This window comes from Corapipo altera, unplaced genomic scaffold, assembly GCF_003945725.1.
Source record: "Corapipo altera isolate COAL_440 unplaced genomic scaffold, ASM394572v1 78, whole genome shotgun sequence".
Classification (NCBI taxonomy): domain Eukaryota; kingdom Metazoa; phylum Chordata; class Aves; order Passeriformes; family Pipridae; genus Corapipo; species Corapipo altera.
In genome coordinates this window covers 4,049,110-4,066,719 of record NW_020884904.1, presented here as the reverse complement: position 1 = coordinate 4,066,719, position 17,610 = coordinate 4,049,110, and the positions used below count along the sequence as shown (strand labels likewise).

The 17,610-nt window shown below is 42.9% G+C and overlaps 1 protein-coding gene across 2 annotated transcripts in view; it reads right to left on the bottom strand.

The window, feature by feature from the left end:
- LMO1 (LIM domain only 1) overlaps positions 1-17,471 on the bottom strand; it is a 94,126-nt gene extending 76,655 nt beyond the window's left edge. Inside the window, exons 1-2 of one of the 2 annotated variants that reach the window (XM_027651227.1) lie at positions 17,397-17,471; positions 12,052-12,153 (exon numbers count right to left, since the gene is read on the bottom strand). In XM_027651227.1, the coding sequence (XP_027507028.1) occupies positions 12,052-12,076 (25 nt within the window). In that variant the 5' untranslated portion in view covers positions 12,077-12,153; positions 17,397-17,471. Of the gene's footprint in view, positions 1-12,051; positions 12,154-16,574; positions 16,694-17,396 lie in introns of those variants that run through there. The other variant, XM_027651226.1, reaches the window with a different exon arrangement.
- Positions 17,472-17,610: the final 139 nt, after the last annotated feature.

Below are 17,610 nucleotides of genomic sequence, written 5' to 3'. Positions count from 1 at the left end.
ATTTTAATAGGAAAGAAAAAGGTAACCTCAGGCAGGATCTTATGTGCAGACTTTCACCATAAATGAATGTTCATGAAAATATAGGGTTTTATATGGAAACACTGACAGAGCTTCACAGACAGTGACATAAATGCCTCAACATGGACTGACGACCGAGGCAAACTAGCAAGTCCCACCTCCTGCAGCCAGAGGCTATCATACCATCTCTTTCTCTAACCCAAGAAGTCAGCTTCATGCCTCCACTACCCTCCAAGGAAGGCTGATCTAGAGACCAATTCTTCTAAAGCTCAGAAGTTTTCAAGTTGCTAGCCTAGAAACATTCTTAGCCATTTCCAACTACTTGTTCTAATGTTTTGGGGTAAAAAGTCCATTTTCCTTCCTTCCTGGTGCTTCCCCTCTCAGTGTCCTTATAAAGAACAGACCAGTCAGCCTTCATTTTGCAAAGGTAGGCAAGTTGAAGCACAGATTGGTCTCCATGGCCATCCTCTCTGCCCCTACTTCCACACTGATTTACTGGCCCTTAGCATAAGGGATCTGCAATTTACCCATGGTAGACAAGGTCTATCAGTGCCTCTCTCCAGCATTATTAACAGTGATCATTATTTCCAGTTTCTTGGTCAGTTTATTCCAGGATTATATTTGCCTTTCACCAGGTACTTCATACCTCAGTCCTTTGGAGGTCAACCACCACCTGCCCAAGCCACCCTTTTCCTCCTCTTCTGCCAGTTCTAGCTGACAGTAAGTCCTGCATGCCAATGGTCCAGTGATCCCAGAAGAGACTAGCTGGGGCTCCTGGACTCCCTTTCTTTCTGTTGAGAGCTTCACACAGGAATGAAACCAATGGACAAGAGTACAGGACTTTAGTCCCCCTCCCATCAGTTACCTGAACTGCAAAACCTTTCAGTGGTGTTTTCATACAACGAGCAAATTGGTACTTGGTGTCACACAGTACCTATCCCACCCTCTGTACTAAAAGGTCAGCTGGATGACTTCTGTTTGAAAGCAGAATTCATGGCTTTGGTTTCAGGATCTAAAATACCACTTCTGAAGACAGTGATGCTTGAGGTTCATTTCCCCTCTTCTCCCAGTTCGGAATAGAAGCATTATTTCTCATTCACAAAAAAAGAAACAGATGCCACAAGGAACAGTCACATCCTGTTTTGACTGTCATTTCTTAAAGCAGTAGCAATCTAAGAGCAGTGCTCCATAGCTAAGGTACTAAAGAATCAGAATGGGTAAGGTTGGAAAAATCATATATAACAATCCTGCACAGAGGTAAATGAGTTTGTTACTTTTTGCCAGCCATTGAGTGTGTAAAAACACTTCTGCAAGTCAAAATTTTGCTTCTAGAAAACCTGAAGCTTCTTAATTGCAAGAGTAAGATGGGTAGCCAGGAATAGTACCTGTGCAATAGATAAAACCAGTGGTTCTCTCAAGTGTGATGGAAACCTGAAGTGGCCAAGAACCAGCTCCACCCAAAAACTCCTTCTGATCTCTTCAGAATTTAATTGGCATTCTCTTTAGCACACACACATAAGGTAGATTAAAGAAAAGCCCAAACAGTGTGAAGGGTGGAAGCACCATTACACAGTATTAAAATGTCAGAGATTTGAGCTCTGTGTTGGTTTAGTCATGAGTTACCAACAACCACTGATGGCAGACATAAAGCTTCCCTTAAATTATTAAGCATAAAACAGCAGACTGTAATATTTTGCTAAACCAAAGTACAGACACAGACAAAGATGTCATTTCAATATTTGAAACCAGCAAGTTTAATTTAAAATAAGAGCAAACCAATAAGCTCAGAAAATAGCAATGTGTGAGAGGAAAATTACACTGCTAGAGAAAAAAGTGGAAGGACTTAAGAAATTTATAAAAGTAATCTCCAAGTGGAAATTAGAAATCAACCCCTAGAAACAGAATAACACAAAAGAAATATTACTGTCCACTTTCTAAATCAATATAACACTGCTACACGACAGAATTACCATGGTAACTCAAGTAAAAAGAATAAAGCAATTCTTATTATTTCAAAATAAAATCACAGCCTGAAGCCCAGCTTTTATTACAACTGCTGATAGATCGCTGGCTTGTATTTATCTGAAATATTGCTTTTCAATCAGCTATTTTATGAATGTACAAATTTCACTGAGCAGCCCACTTAGACCGAATGCTTAAAACCCCCCCAAAAAACTAGTCAATGAATTGATTATACATACGCGTACTTTTTTTTTTTAAAGGGAGCCTTTTTTTTTTTTTTCCCCTCTATCCAAATTAAAGAGAGATAGGGAAATGAGTGAGAGTAAGTTAAAACCTTGTTTAGTCTGACCTCTCTAAATTCCAGCTTAGATTCCCCGGAAAAATACAAAAAACAGTAATAAGAAAGAACAAAGAGGAATACCAGCGTACCCAAAATACTGCAGCCCCTGTGCAAGGACAGGGAATGCGTGTGCATCAGGGGGGTGTGCACAAACACACACATAAGAAGAGACACATCTGTTCCCTCCTGATCAAAGGAAAATAGAAAACACTGACTAAACACAAAGTTACTCAAGGACGTTTTGACTTGCCCTGCTGGGTACTTCAGACTTTTAAAACGTTGTTTGTACAGCTTGGAAAGCGCATCAAGCACAGGATACTTGTCTGTGTTTCAACTGCGCTGAAGGCAGAGCTCAGTCAGGTTTCCCCACGCCTCCACTGGTGGTGCCACCTTTTAAACACATTAGTGCAAGGAGAAAACCAGCAGGTCACCTTCTGCTCTCCTCCCCCAGATGTTCAAAGGAGCATCGATCGGGACCTGAAAGGAACAGTCGTCTTAAAAATAATATGCTCCTCCTCTGCCCCTGCCAAAGCAAACACCCCTGGACCAGCTCAAAACCCAGACTGGATATGGAGCAGAGCTCCATTGGCCTTGGAGAAAAATGCATGGACAACCAACACAACTGCTGGCTAATAAGTTAAGGCACCATCTACCAAAAAAAGGGTCACTAAGGAAGTGCCTGTAGACCATCCGGATGTTTTACAGCACAGTCTAACCTAACTTTTTTCTGTTGCACCCATGAAATGGCAGAGGGGAACGAGACTGACACAATCACAGCAGGAATTGGAGGGCAATGCTCATAACTATGGCAGGAAGATAGGCTAGTGAAGGCTTTTCTTCAAGTGTGCAATTGCTTGGACTGAACCGCAGGGGTAAAAAAAAAAAATGAAAAAGTTAAAATTGCCTATTGAGAGAGGATCAACATAACTGCTCCTAAAACAGTCAAGGAGACCAACTGTTTCAACAGCACTCTGTCCTTCCCAGGAGATCCAGAAGTTATTTCTCTCTTCTTCTGCGGAGGTCTGACCTCATAACCCAGCATGGGGCAGCAGGAAAAGTGGGACCCACGCCCAGCACTGTGCCACAGCAAGAGATGGCATTACAGATCCCACCCTCCTCTTTTGCTGGGCAAGGCAGCAATGGCTGTGCAAAGAGAAAGCAGAGATGAACAAACCTGGGACAACTAAAACATGAAAGTCCACTTCTGACTCATGGGGGTCTGGCAGGCACATCTCCCTGGATATCCAGGGCTTAGTTCCAGGGAATGTTCACTTAGGGTGCACAAATTCCTTAATATTGGCAAAATGCTTTGAGTCTTAAAACCAGTAGTGATATGCCAAGTATCATAGCTGGAAGTAAAGACAAATGCTGCAACAAGAGCAATAAACCACCTGCCAGCTGTCTTTTATATTAAAATATTTCAGTGTTCTTAGAGCTGCTTAATTTCCCATCTCGCTCCAAGTCCAGAGGAACTTTGTGGGTTGCCAGCTTCACCATGCAGCAGTGACATTGCTCATTATTTTTAAAATGGATTTAGAAGCTGTGATCACACTCAGCTCAATCTAAAAGTATGCACTGTCTATTAGTGTAATGTGGTCCTTTGCTGTCTACTGCAAATGGGTTTAAAAGCAGTGGTGGAAACAATGTGTGCTTAATCTGAACACGGACTGCAGAGAGGTCGCACACTCAAATATCCTATTTTATGTGGTATCTGGTTGTATTTTAAAACACTCTTTTTAGAGACTTCAAGCCAGTTGAGGTCACAAACAATCATATACAGATTAGAAAAGGGAAGGGAGCTGGGGGCAGCCAAGGGGAGGCTGGTCTGGTACACTGAAATAGGACACTCTAAATATCACTTAGTATTTCTTTAAAAAAAACTGGCTGAAGTAGTAAGCTTCAGAGAAACAATAAATGCAGAGGTGGTTAAAGAGTTTTTATTCAAATAAAGTCTTGCCCCAGGAGATGGAAGTAGAATCTTGAAATATGGAGATAGGATTTTACATGTGCTAAAAGCATCACTGTGACACTTTTTGGGAAAAAAAAAAGGGGGGGGGGAAATACCTTCGTTGTTATACATGACAAAATAGCAACTAAATGTTTGCTTTGATCCCAGCGCGTAAAGGGTGAAGCTTTTAGGCAAGGAGCGGCAGGTGATCTCAGCTCTTCTGCAAGTCCTAATGCTCCTAAAAGCCACTCTTCCAGTTTCTGTAATTGGGCATCAGTAGTTAATGTAGTATTGACTGCATTACATGCTCCTGTGCATCCTCTCACTAATGCCAATTGCATCACCTTGTACATTTACCATATTGCTTAGCCAATAGCTGTTAAAAGCAATCCAAATCATGAATCATATAGGAAACTTTTAGCAAGACACGACATCCAAAGGAGACAATTTACAGTTGAGTTAATCTGGGTACATTAGCGAGACATGGATTCAGGAAGACAGACCAATTTATGTTACTTTAGTTTTACCCTTTATTGCTTTGTATAGGCAAATGAATGGAAGGGCATGGACTAAAAACAGATATAAAGGAGTCCTTTTCAAAACAGATCTCCATTCTGTGCAGACAGGTCAAAGGGTTTGAGACTGATGCCTATTTGGGCTTTCATAACCATAACAGGGTACTTAGAGAAATTATTTTCCACAAAGGAGTATAAAGATAAAAATATAATGGATTCTGAATAATGTTCAGCACCCACCCTCACTGCAAGTACATTAGGCAGAAACCAGGTTCTTCAAGGCATGGCCTACCCACGAGTCACCTGCCATGAAGAGTCCCAGGTAGATCTGCTCACGAGCTCTTTCAGGGGGGAAGCCAAGGCAGGAGGTGTTCTGTAAAACACACCAAGGCTCACTGGCTCAAGCCAGTCCTCTGCTGGAGGACTACCATGTCACTTGCCAACATACAGAAAGCCCAGTCTTCTCCTACCTACTTGCCTTGAAGAGACTTCATCCTTTTGAAACACATACCCATTTCTCTGGAACAGAGGGAAAGCATACAAGCAATAAAGAGATATTGGTTAACCCACATCAGCTGCAAGGTAGAGCCAACCGGGAAATAAATTAGTAGCAAGTTCCCTCTGAAAAAGTACATTTTACAGAACAATTTCACACTGGATGCTTGACCAAAAGATGCATAGCAAATCGACATAGCCCCTTTCTGCTCTTCTGATCAAGCTTAGCAGCACCAGTAAAATAGAGATGGGGAAAAAAGGACAGCTAGAAAGTATGCTGTTGCCTCAGCTTTTATGGGTAGTGAGCAATTTGCAGCATTTGTGGAGGGGAAAGAAAAAAATTAAAAAAAAAAAAAGAAAGAAAAAAGTGGTAAAGGAAGTCTAGGGGAAATAACAGCTCATGAGCCAAAAACTTTTTACAAAAGAAAAACTGAACTGCATCCTTAAATACTGGATTTCAAAATACTGGAAACTCTGATGCTCTAAGCTTAGTTTTAAAAAAGATCATGCTTCCCTTCTGAAAAGCTTCCAGAAGTCCCCTCGAAAGAGTTGCACATGCAGGGAAAATGCCAAAACAAAGCATTTTCACTAGCTGATCAATTTAAACAGCTGTGGTAAAGCTGCAGCCACTGGCACCATCATTAACAATTTAAAGCATGGCTGCTTTTGTCTTCCTTCCCAGTTACATTCTCATTATGCCTTTTTATTTATTAGAAACACAGCCCTCCAGAATACATTTCTATATCTCAGATCCATAATAAACCAAGTAGGAACATCCCTGGCTTCTACTCAAATGGATGTTTACATTGGCGAGAGGGTTAATTGTTTAATTCTGGTCCAAGTTCTCTGCGGTTCAGTCATGAATATGCAACAATCATCCACTTTTTTTTTTTTAAGAGAAACTAGAACTGTTGATATAAATAGTTTAAAAAGAAGGCAAATAGTACTTTCCCTGCCCAAATCACCCTTTCAGAGTTTGATTAGCATGCAAGGAGCTCTGAACGTTGGCGTAAAGAATTCAAAAATGTTCAATGCAATTTAAAAAAACCCTCTAAATTTGGACAAGAGCATCCATTATCTCCTTTGATACACAGTGTGAGTAGGAAGTAGTTTGCAAGAACATTCACCAGAGAGCTGAGAATCTGTTTGCACAGATAGCACCCCACATCGCGCTTGAAAACTTGGGCTTGGGAGTCATCCCATTGGAAGGCAGGGAAAACACACACTTACACACTGAGAACTGAAAAACAGTAGCTGTGGTGAATTGTTCTCAGACCATCTATAGGTTTAATTATGTTAATCTAATAGTGAACAACTTTCATTTTTAAAACGCCCTTCCCTCCACCCCCAAGTCTTCAATGAATAGGAGCGACATTCACTGAATAAATCATCCCCTGGCAACAGTTACGCACATTATTGAAGTTGGGGGCAGTGATTTCTATACGGTTTAAAACAATGTCTATGTGTTCCAAATTATGACAATTCTGTCCAATTTTTAAAAAGATGTAGACCCATTAGAGTTTTATAGTTCAGCATTTAGCAGCATCTGCAGTGCCTTTTTTATTATTCTACTGCAACACTTAATGCTTGATGCCATTATTCTGATTTTGAATTGATTTCAAGTAAAATATCTTATTTGCCATAAACTTTCATATTCTTTACCTAAGTAGGACTCCTCACAGATGCAATCAGTCATAATACTAAAAGAACAGTTTGCCTTTAGCAGAAATGTAATAGTTCATGCTAATGACAGCGAAGCAAAACTTTGAGCAGCAAGCACATTTCCAAAGAGAATAAAACCATCTCTAAACACAACGCCTGAAAACCTTAAGAAAGCCTCCAAATGAAATCAATTAATCCTCCAACCATGATAAATTTCTTAACCATTTAAGAAACGTATTTCAGACTCTGCTGTGACCCTTTATCACCAGACCTAATGGATTACTTTATTAATAATGCACTGCTCTTAAAAGGAATTTTTCTGAAGATTCTACCATAAGAGAGCATTTTTGGAATGGCTATGACAAACAGGCTGACATGTTCATGTTGTATCTATTAAAGATAATAAAATTTAACACTAACTCCAAAGAAGACAAATTATGTTCTGCTGCCAGGGTATCAAGTATACTTCCTACTGTATTAAACCAAAATTAGAGCAAAGTAATTTCCAAGGACAAGTTTCTTCTTTTGCCCTATTACCAAGCTGAAAAAGGACCCTACATTGTTTTAATGCTTGTTATGTCAACCAGACAATTATCATGTGTCAACAGCATCTGGGAATGAAGTATGATGACACCCTATACAGATGCCAGCCCAGATCTTTCAGCTATCTAGTCCTGAACAAACACTAGGAAGTATTTGATTGCCCAGCAGGAATACTTCTATACAAAGCAGTTTGCTACTCGTAGACCTGCTAACTCCTTTCACTCTTCTGCCCATAGGATGAGATTTTATTAAATGGATATCTGGGTTATCAGTGTTCCAACTGCAGTACCCTGTATTTCTTGGAAAGGTATAGGCAATTACTTTACTATCCTGTGGTTCCATCACACTTTGTGGTATTTGCCGCTTCAGGGGCAGAGAGCACCTCTAGGAAGATTACCTTATCTCCACATTTAGTCAGCTTTGGAGAAACGGTCCAAATTTTTTTTGGTCTTTTCTGGCCAGACAGAGATTCGTGGTTTATTCTGCTGCCAAATGTGCTCCGGTTTTATTCAGATTACTGCTTTGACAACTTTGACAACTTCCTATCTCCTCTTCATGAATATATTAATCCACTCCTGTATATTTGAGTCACAAAAGAACATTGTGTCATGAACTAAAGCCAGACCAAACCTCCAAAATTGCACTATGACCACGTGCATCAAAATCAAGCCCTCAAAAATCCAATGGATAACCCAGCTAAGTAGGCAAAAATAAGGTCTTTGGTGACCTTTATCAATCATTCTTTGAATAAGCTGATGTCTGGGAAGACGTATAGTCATTCTTTATACATGGTAAGCTAGACAGCAGTGGACCACGCAGAAGGTCTGAGGTAGAGGGGAAAAGGAGATATAAAGAAAAAAAAAAGAGAGAGAGAGCTTCAGGGATATTAGGCAAAAGAAAAATGAAATTCCATGTCATGTGCAGAAAAGCCACCCTGCCATTTCCCCTTTTCTGTCTCTGTGTGATTCCTCAATAGGTACACCTGAAAAAGGTACACTAAAAGAAACAAAAGATCCCAGCAGCACGTAGAACAGCTCTTGTGCCTACACGGCACAATTTGTACGTGCCTTATTTTTGTGTGTATAATGATTTTTACTGACAGAAAAGGACTGCTTGGACCTGTGTTGGTGGAGACCGATCTCTCTCCATATCCATCCACCTATCTGTAGGTACTTCCATGTGGCAGCTGGCATACTCATTTGAGAAGCCAACCCACAGCTCTGCTGTCCTGGCTAGGGCACTGTGGCAGCATTCCTGTGACTGCCATTATACAATCAATTTCACTGCTTTTCTGATTCCAAATGCTGCTTTTTTTTTTTTCCTTTTGTGCGGGGTAAGATGGGCTCTTACACAACAGGGAACCCAACTGCTCCTACTAATCCAGTTTCAAATTACCTAATATTCATTGCCCTAAATACCTCCCATCAACCTAAGACCCATTCTCTAACCTCAATGCCCACAACCAATGAGTATCCGTATTTTTCTTTTCATTTTTAAAGAAACTATGAATTTTTTTTTAAATAAAACCCAAGGTTTGCATACAGGTACACGTTTAATGGAGTGCTCTGATATATTATTTACTTGGCCTACTCTTGGGATCTATTTAAACAGAGTTCTGCTGGAAAACACAAAGGATCCATGATTTGGGGTGCTACTGTCTATGCAAACACCAGGATGAACACACAGCTGATCAGTGCTTTTACAAGTGCACACACACTCCACAATTTGGTTGAAGGATACTCTGTCTAGTTAACACAGCACAAGTTAGCTGAAAGGAAACTTTCACCCCCACCACACATAACAAAGAGCCGTGATTTCTATTAGTGCATTTCATACCATACATGCTGATTACCAGGCTGTGCTTCATTGTTAGCAGAGATTACAGCTGGGATAAGCTGCAGCTTTTTCCTAATTGCTATTATGATGACTGAATTTTTGTTTTGTGTCAAGCATTATTCACACATTATACTCCAAAATTTGATCCCTCTATGATGCATTATTGATTCCATGCAGGCAATCACACTGCCGCCAATGTGAAGAATTAATTTGGGCTATTCTAGTTGATTTGCATTGCTCCATCATAGCAGAACACAGTTCCATGGGGAAACACAAATTGAAAAGGAAGATTTAACAAAATATGGGAAATGCTGCTGTCCTTTAAAAGAGATGAGTCCTAACAAGGGGAAAAAAGTCCCCCCCAAAAACCGCTAACCCAGCACAACACGTGTGGTCCAGAAAGAAATAAGGTCAGTCAGCCAAATTCATCTTAGTCAGAGGAAGGTTACAAGAGTAGCCTTATGCCTCTAATAAAGTAAACTAGCTGGCTTCAACTTATATTGCCAAAGAAAACAACTGAACACCTCTGAGAGTGACACTGCTTCAAAGCCTTTGAAACCCCGTTAGCTTCATTTGTTTTCCCAGCATAAGCAATACTCAACCACTTAGTGGGTCTTTTATCCAGTCAACTGCAAAGCTGATCTAGAAGATGTGTAACAGATGCTCCACATCTACTTCCCCTTTTTTAAAGCTCTACTGTGTTAACAAAGGAACTTATGAGATTTTAACAGAAATAAAGCCAGTGATTTATTTTTTTCCCCCCCAAATAAGATTATTTCCCAGTTTTGGGATGCCAGCTTAATTAGAGTGGAATAAATTCAGAAGGGCAAGACAACTCATACACAGACTTTGATCTAACATTGGTCAACTCTCAGTCAAAATCCAATTGAATCTGCATAAAAGTGGGCACTGATAATGATGTATTCTGCTTGATCTCATATTTTAAAAGTGTAAAATCTTAGTGAAAAGTCCATATTTTGTCATTGTGCCAAATGCTTCACATCAGAATGAAACAAAATCTCATATCCCATCCAAGAAACTAGATTCAAATTCTATGTGCATGAATACACTAGATTGATAATTTTATAAATCACATTTTTAATGACACAAAACCCTCAAAGCGCTATGTCTAAAATATCAGGTAATATTCCCCCCTCACCCTTTTTTGGGAGGCAAGGAGAGGAGAGAGAGAAGAGAAACTTTTGGTCTTTCAGTAGTCAAGCCTTCTTTCCAAATTATTCTCCAGGACAGCACTAATTCAGTTCAGATATGGGTTGTGAATAAAAATCATATCAGTCCAACTTATTAGCTTTGGGCAGCTTTCAGTACTAGTCACAAAACACGATTAGCACCACCCTGACACAGGAAAGTAAGTGACTTTGAATTACAAGTTATTTTTCTCATAAATATTTTAGAAAGCAATACACATATTCAAGTAAAATCAATGCTACTGCCAAAATGCTCAACTTCCAATTTCTCCAAGCTCTTTTGCTCCCCGTGAAAAGCTGTCTCCTGTCTACAGTCTTACAAATATTCAGCAATTTCTTCTACTTTCAAATGACAACTGCCTACGACTCTTTTTTTAACACTTAAAGAAAGTTCTGAAATAAATTTTAAAAGAATCCACTACAGAGCATGCTTCATCTGTTTATAAAGGTGAAATGAAATTATGAGATAATAGTTACAAATGGGGGTTAAAAGCTAAAATGCAGTTCCCACTTTCTATACTCAAAGTGCTGCCAAGGTCTTTGGCAAGAGGCAGCATCCTCGATGGAAGCCCCCTCGATGGAAGCCCATGTGGATGGCTACAGAAGCGTTCTGCTCTGCCTCAGTTTTAATCTTTGCTTTCAGTGTACAGACTGTGAAGGAAGACCTAAGCCACAAAGCAGCCTTAGAAAAAAACTCATTAAAAAGTTGTGATTAGACTTACCACGTTCATCCCAGAAACTACTGGTGACTGAGCAGTTAAGTTGCACACCCTCATGAGTAAGGTGTAAAAGATGGCACGGGGTCATTGAGGCTACTAACTGTCTGTTATCCTTTACATCAGTTTGTACCCTTTAAGCATCCTTGAAAAGGACTAGTCAGCCTTAAAAAAATAAGTATATGCGAAGTCCTAAAATAAGTCAAGCTCTCCTTCAGCTTCATTCATGAAATTACCTCCCAAATGAACCTACACTTCTGCCATCAAGAGAAGGGAGTAAATTCTTAGAATAAACCAATGCCTTTTTTTTTTTTTGCCAGAGCAGCTTATTAGCTTATTGTCATAATGTTTATAGCTATGAAGAAAAGCTGTGAGAAATAGATATTGAAGGCGCACATTAAAGAGACCCAAATGACATGCAATGAAAAAGAAAGAAAATCTCAAAATTAGATTTACAATAAAAGCTGTTAAAATAAACAGGCTAAAATGGATATATTACAGGAACTTTCAGAAAGAAAATTCAAAATAGATATTAAAAAAAATAATCAAGCTGTTTCTGCTATGTCCTTCAGCAAACAGAGCCTGGGGTAAACCCTTCTTGACTGGTTTGATCATGTCAGAGAAGAGATAAAAAAAAATAAATATAAAAAGCAAGCATGCTTTTACCTACACAAGAGAAAAACATCAGAAGCTGAAAGCAGAGCACTCTGATATGCACAGCGCACATCTGTTTCAAAACTATTTATTTCTACATTAGCAGCACACGGAAGACACCAAGCACAGGCTTACACAATCTCAGCCCACCTACCGTCCTCCTTGTCCAGCACCATCATCTCCGCAACCAAGAAAAGTCCGAGGACAGATGCTCCTTCTCCAGCAGCCTCCGCTCAGGGGAGAGGAGAACAAGTCTCTGGGAACACAAATGAGCTACGGTACAGCTGATCGTCCTTTAGCAGCAAGTGAGCTCTAATTACCCAGTTGTCCAGCTTTTAACCTAGATTGCACTCAGTTAGAATTACACTCAGAAATAAAGCACTTTGCAGATACAAAAGCAGTCTCACCTACTTTTGTGCCTCAGAATTGCAAGGAACTAAAACTGCAATTTAGAAAGAAGGGGGATCAGAGCTGTTTCTTTGGTTCTCACCTTCTAAATGGCTCAATTTACGCAGTATAATCTATTTTAATGTAATTGCCTTTGATAGCTCATAACCCTGGCTGTTGCAACTACACAGCTTTCAGCCTTATAAAGTGTTTTCCCTTTGGATTTAAGCAGAATCTAAATCTAAAATTATATCCAGAGACGGCAGAATACCTAAGCCTGACTACTGCTGCCTCTGCCTCTCGATTGGTGAGCCTTGCACACTTGCTATGAATAAATGCACGCGTTTCCCAGGGCCCCCTCTCGTCCTCCTGCCAGGGTTTTTCCTGGCAGAGCGCGGCTTCCCGGCTCAGCAGCACCACCTGCAGCCCGCCCGGACCCGCCCAGGTGCCGCGGGTCGGGGGGGACCCGCACCGCCCGCCTCTCAGCCCGCGCCGCGCTTTGTCCCCGGGACTGCCTGAGTCCAGAGCACGGCCACACTCCGGATCTGCTCCCCTAAGAGCGCGGATTTTGTCTGAAACCAGCCAGTAGCTCTGGCAGGTCAGAGGCTCAGAACTCTCCGCAGCTGATGCCGGCGACCCGACCCGGGCTGCATTACACCAGCCCTGCCGCTCTCCCAGCTAGATTTCACGCATCTCTGGTGACCTAAAACTTGATACTAATTTTCTGTACAAACATTTTGGGTTTGTTTTCACATGTAGGTATCAGTTTCAGGGAATACTCCAGAGAATACAGTTCCATTTTCACTAGGTCGATATTAAAATGAATTTACCTAATCAAATGTGGTACAAACCCTTTCAGGTTTGCTCCACTTTACAGAAATGCCATCAGGGCCCAAATATAAAGTGACAAGTTGGGGGCCCGTGTCTTTTATCCTTTCTCTCACAACTCTCAATCCTTTTTCAGACAAGTCATCTGTTGTCTCCGATGGCTCTCGTAAGGATTGCGGGATCAGACGCTTTACTATGAGATCGACAGCACCATTTCACTCATCATGGTCTTTTAATCTGAGAAAACATTTGATTTCTGCTTTAATGATACTTCTTCCTCCCCTTTACAACTGATACACTGGTCCTCTAAAGAGCATGAGAGCGGGCTCAAGTTATATATCCTTAATACCGATTTTTAATTAGATTCCTTATCCCCAGCTGAAGTGGCTTTTCCTTCCCCCTTCATTCACAATACTTAATCCTAACAGTCCTTGAGAATATTTGATGTTAAACGTAACGTTTTACATTGAACTGTTTTCATCTAGTGCTTCCAACAACTCCTGTTTCCTAGTGATACTTGTTTGTAAGTGTTGAATATGTATTTTAGAGTAAGAGTGCAACCACCATAAATAATCACTTTCTTTTAGGAAGTGTCACAAGCTAAAAAGGAGGAGGATTTTATCACAAAGATTAAAGTCTAATAGCTAAAAGCATCCATGCAAAAACTAACAAAAATGCAGACTTTTCTAGATTTGAGGTAGTTTAATACTTTCGATATACTATTGGTCTCCACTAGAAAATGGTGACCTCCAAAAATGTTCCACACGTGTTTCTGTACTTTTCCACCCTATCACCTTCAAAAGGGACAAACTTACCCGAAAATATATGGTACATTTTAACTTACACTATTTGGTAACTACAAGAAAGGCAAGGTTTTGATGAAAATGAAGTTAGCCGTTGTCTGTCGCAGGTGACTTCTGTGGCAGAGCAAACCAGCAGACATAACGCACTCAGGCAAAAATACGTGGTACAGGATCAATGTACATTTTATTCCTTTACTGCTCCATCATGTCATAGAGGCTGGATTACTCCCTTAGCAAACAGATTTTTTTTTTTTAAACACTTTATCTGCTAACTCATTTCACACACCAACAATTAAAAAAAAGTTTTCTAACCCCCACCACATTTGTACAGAAATTAAAGTCAACTACAATTAACACAATCTGTTGGAATTAATCATGATACCTGATGTCAGTTTACTTTTTTAAGCAGAAATCTGGTCTTTGCAATCAAAACATTTATGTGTTTGAGAAATATCTTAACTCTCATTATCTTGAAATTTATAAATGCGCTGCACGGTGTGTATGTTGGCTTGCCCACAGCAAATTCTGCACTGATTTACACAGTGGAACTGACTAAAATGCAAGCCTTGAAGTTCTTCACTCTCAAACTTTCTCTCCTCCACCCCTCTCGTCTCTCTTCTCTCGGTTCCTAACATTTGTTTTGGGAAGATATCTGCTGAAGTTCCACTGTAAACCCGTATTTTCTAATATCAAGTCACGTTGCATCAGTCAAGTTATATTATGTCACTTCAAACACACAAAACGCTGTTACCTCCCTGACATAACTCGACGCAATGCCACAACACATCAAGTCAGAAACATTATTATTGTTGTTATTTTTTTCAGCATGCCCCTTCATCCTCAACGATATTTGTAAAAACCGCAGAAAAGTATTATTGTGCCTCTACTACCTCTCAGCACCACGGAACGTGCTTGCCAAGGAAGCTTTTCACTCACAAAGCCGTGTAGCAGTTATTGGACTGCAAGGGCGATGCTGGTGTCGCACTGGGGCTGGCACACACCCCTAAGGCAGCGCCACAGCCCTGGCCTGGAGCTGGAAGAAGGGGCAGCTCTCTCTCAGGCCATGGACCAGCTTGCCAAGTAGCCATCAGGGATGCAAAAGCAAGGGGCACATCGCCACCTCTACCTACAAGGCAGCAAGTGTCCCCCCTGTGATGCACCAGGACCTCTGGGAGAGGTAATCCTGAAATCCTGTCTTCTCCACACAGTAATAACTATGAATATGCCCACTGCTGCCAGAGACCTCAAAAGAAGAACACCCCTCAAAGAAAAACCCTACATGGCGAGGCCTCTTAAATCAAGGGGAGAATTGGATACTAGCCACAACGCCAGGATTTTTAGATGGTAGAAATCAGACCGGCCTCTGGGAAAAAAGGGTAAAAAAAAAGAAAAAAAGGAGCCATTTATGGGAGTAAAACAGACCCGTTTTTATTAACAAGCTCATTCAAGCTTGATTTCAAAAGGTATTGGTTTAGTTAGCAAAAGCTTCCATTTTAGTCCATTTGTAACCTACGCAGGTCCAGCATCCCCTTTTAACATTCACAGATGAGCGGGCAAGTGGAGTCCATTTGAATCAGGCAGAAAGAAATGTACAAAGGTAAAATAACCTCTTCATAAAAAAAGTTTCTTCTCTCAGGCTCACGTCCTGCCCCCGTTTCTCCAGTGCACCTTTAAAAGTGAGCATAATCTCTCCTGGAGCATAACTACTCCATCAACAGCACTGGAGATTCCTAGGCATTACTGCACCTTGTTGCCCTGATCTCCACATCCCTCTCATCAGGGGTTTGTTTCCCTACTTTACTCCTTTTTAAGTGCACCCCGCCCTAATTTCCTGTGTACCTCTACAATCGCCAGCATTATTCCCTTTTATACAGCCGCTCATGAAATCTCCTGGAAGGAGGCTGTTGAGAACTGTCTGGATAATCAACGGTTCTAGTTTCATTTCCTTACACCATCATCACTCTGGCCCCGAGCTCCTTGTGTTTAATGAGTATGTCTGCGACACTTGAAAGAGCCCAAATATCCCCATTATGAAACCCTCTTCAGATCTCAGTTTTTCCTCTCAGCTCACCTGTGCCTCTCGCCTCTGCGATGGAGGCAGCATCCTGCTGTTAGCCCGTCAATCACACGGAAACAGACACAGGTTGGCAGGCACCCCATGACAGAGAATCACCGGGATGAAGACATCATCCAGTTATTATTATTATTAAGGGGTATTAATAGAGATGTTAAGAGCCCTTCCTCCCTTTTCCTCCAACAGTCGAGCAAAATTCAGGGGACTCTTGCAATGCAGGTCATCGCCAAAAGTGAGGTCGGAGAGAAACACAAACCTTGTTCCAAATTCTAGTAAGAAATTACCCTTGCTTAATTCCTCAGTCATTACTTAACCCTTTTGCCTTAGTGCACAGGGGGTGAGGAATGAGAAAAGTCTTTCTACTCTTCTCTCTCGCTGACCAGTTAGATAAGTTCATTCCCTCTTCTCCAACACACGCGCTTTCGACTGGAGCATTATAGACCCCATTAATAACACTACATCAGTTTACTTCAGAGGGCTTCAAGAAATCGGAGGGGAAAAAAAAAAAAAAAAAAGACGCTGGGAGAGGGATTCTCGGCCCAGAGGCATGTGACGAGCGTGCAGCGAGACTCCCTCCCCACGCACCTCTCTGGGGCAGCGAGCATTTAACCTTCTCGTTGTCAGCGCTCCGGCCCCCTCCCACACAGCCGATCGCCCAAGCCAGCCCGGCATTGCTCTTCGTGCCCCGTCCGACTCGGCGGTGTCGCGGCGGGCGGGCTCTCACCGTTCTGAGGCAGAAACTCCAGATCAAAAGAAAAGGGGAGGGGGAAAGGAAAAGAGGAAGAGGGGGAGAAAAAAAAAAAAAAAAGCGAAGGAAAGAGGAAAGCATCTCCCACTTGTCTCTTCAGCCTGGCATCCACTTTTCCGAGTTAAAGCCCCCCGCCAGCCCGACACAGGGACGTTCTATGGCAATTTACACGAGCGCGCAGGGCCGCCCTGCCCGCAGCGGGAGCGCGGGGCGGCATTTCGGCACCGCGGCCTCGGGTGCCACCGGAGTTGGCCCGGCGGGGACACCCGCTGAGGCCACCGGGGCCGATGGCGGCCCAGTGACGGGGCTGCGGGTGTCAGGCACTGCCCCGCCGGCCGCAGCCCGCACCGGGGCCGGGGCCAGCGCCGCCGTGTCCCCAGCGCGGTCACCGCCGCCCCGCCCCGCCCGGCCTGCACACCGCGGGCAGCGACCCGGCGGCGCTGAGGGGGCGCCGTTCCGGGCGTCCCCGGGACCCCTTTGTGAGCGGAGCGGTGCGGGACAGGCCGGGCAGCAGCGCCCTGCAGCGGCGCGGGGCAGCTCCCCCCGGCCCCCGCTCCTTCCTTCCTTCCCTCCGCTCGTCCCTCCCTCCCTCCCCGCCGTCTCCCGCCGCCGGGGCGCCCGGGAGGGACCGGCGAGCCCCGCGCCCCGCTCCCACCTACCGTCCTCCTTGTCCAGCACCATTGTCCCGGGCGCCGAGGGCGGCCGCCGCCGCCGCCGCTCCGGCTCCTTGGGGCGCTCCCCCTCCAGCCGCCGCCGCGCGGCCCCGGGGCGGGCGAGGCGCCGGGCCGGGCACCCACCGGGGCGCTGCCGACGCGGGGGCAGCCCCGGCGCTGCCCCGGGACGCGAGTTTGGAGCGGCGCTGCGGCGGGGCTA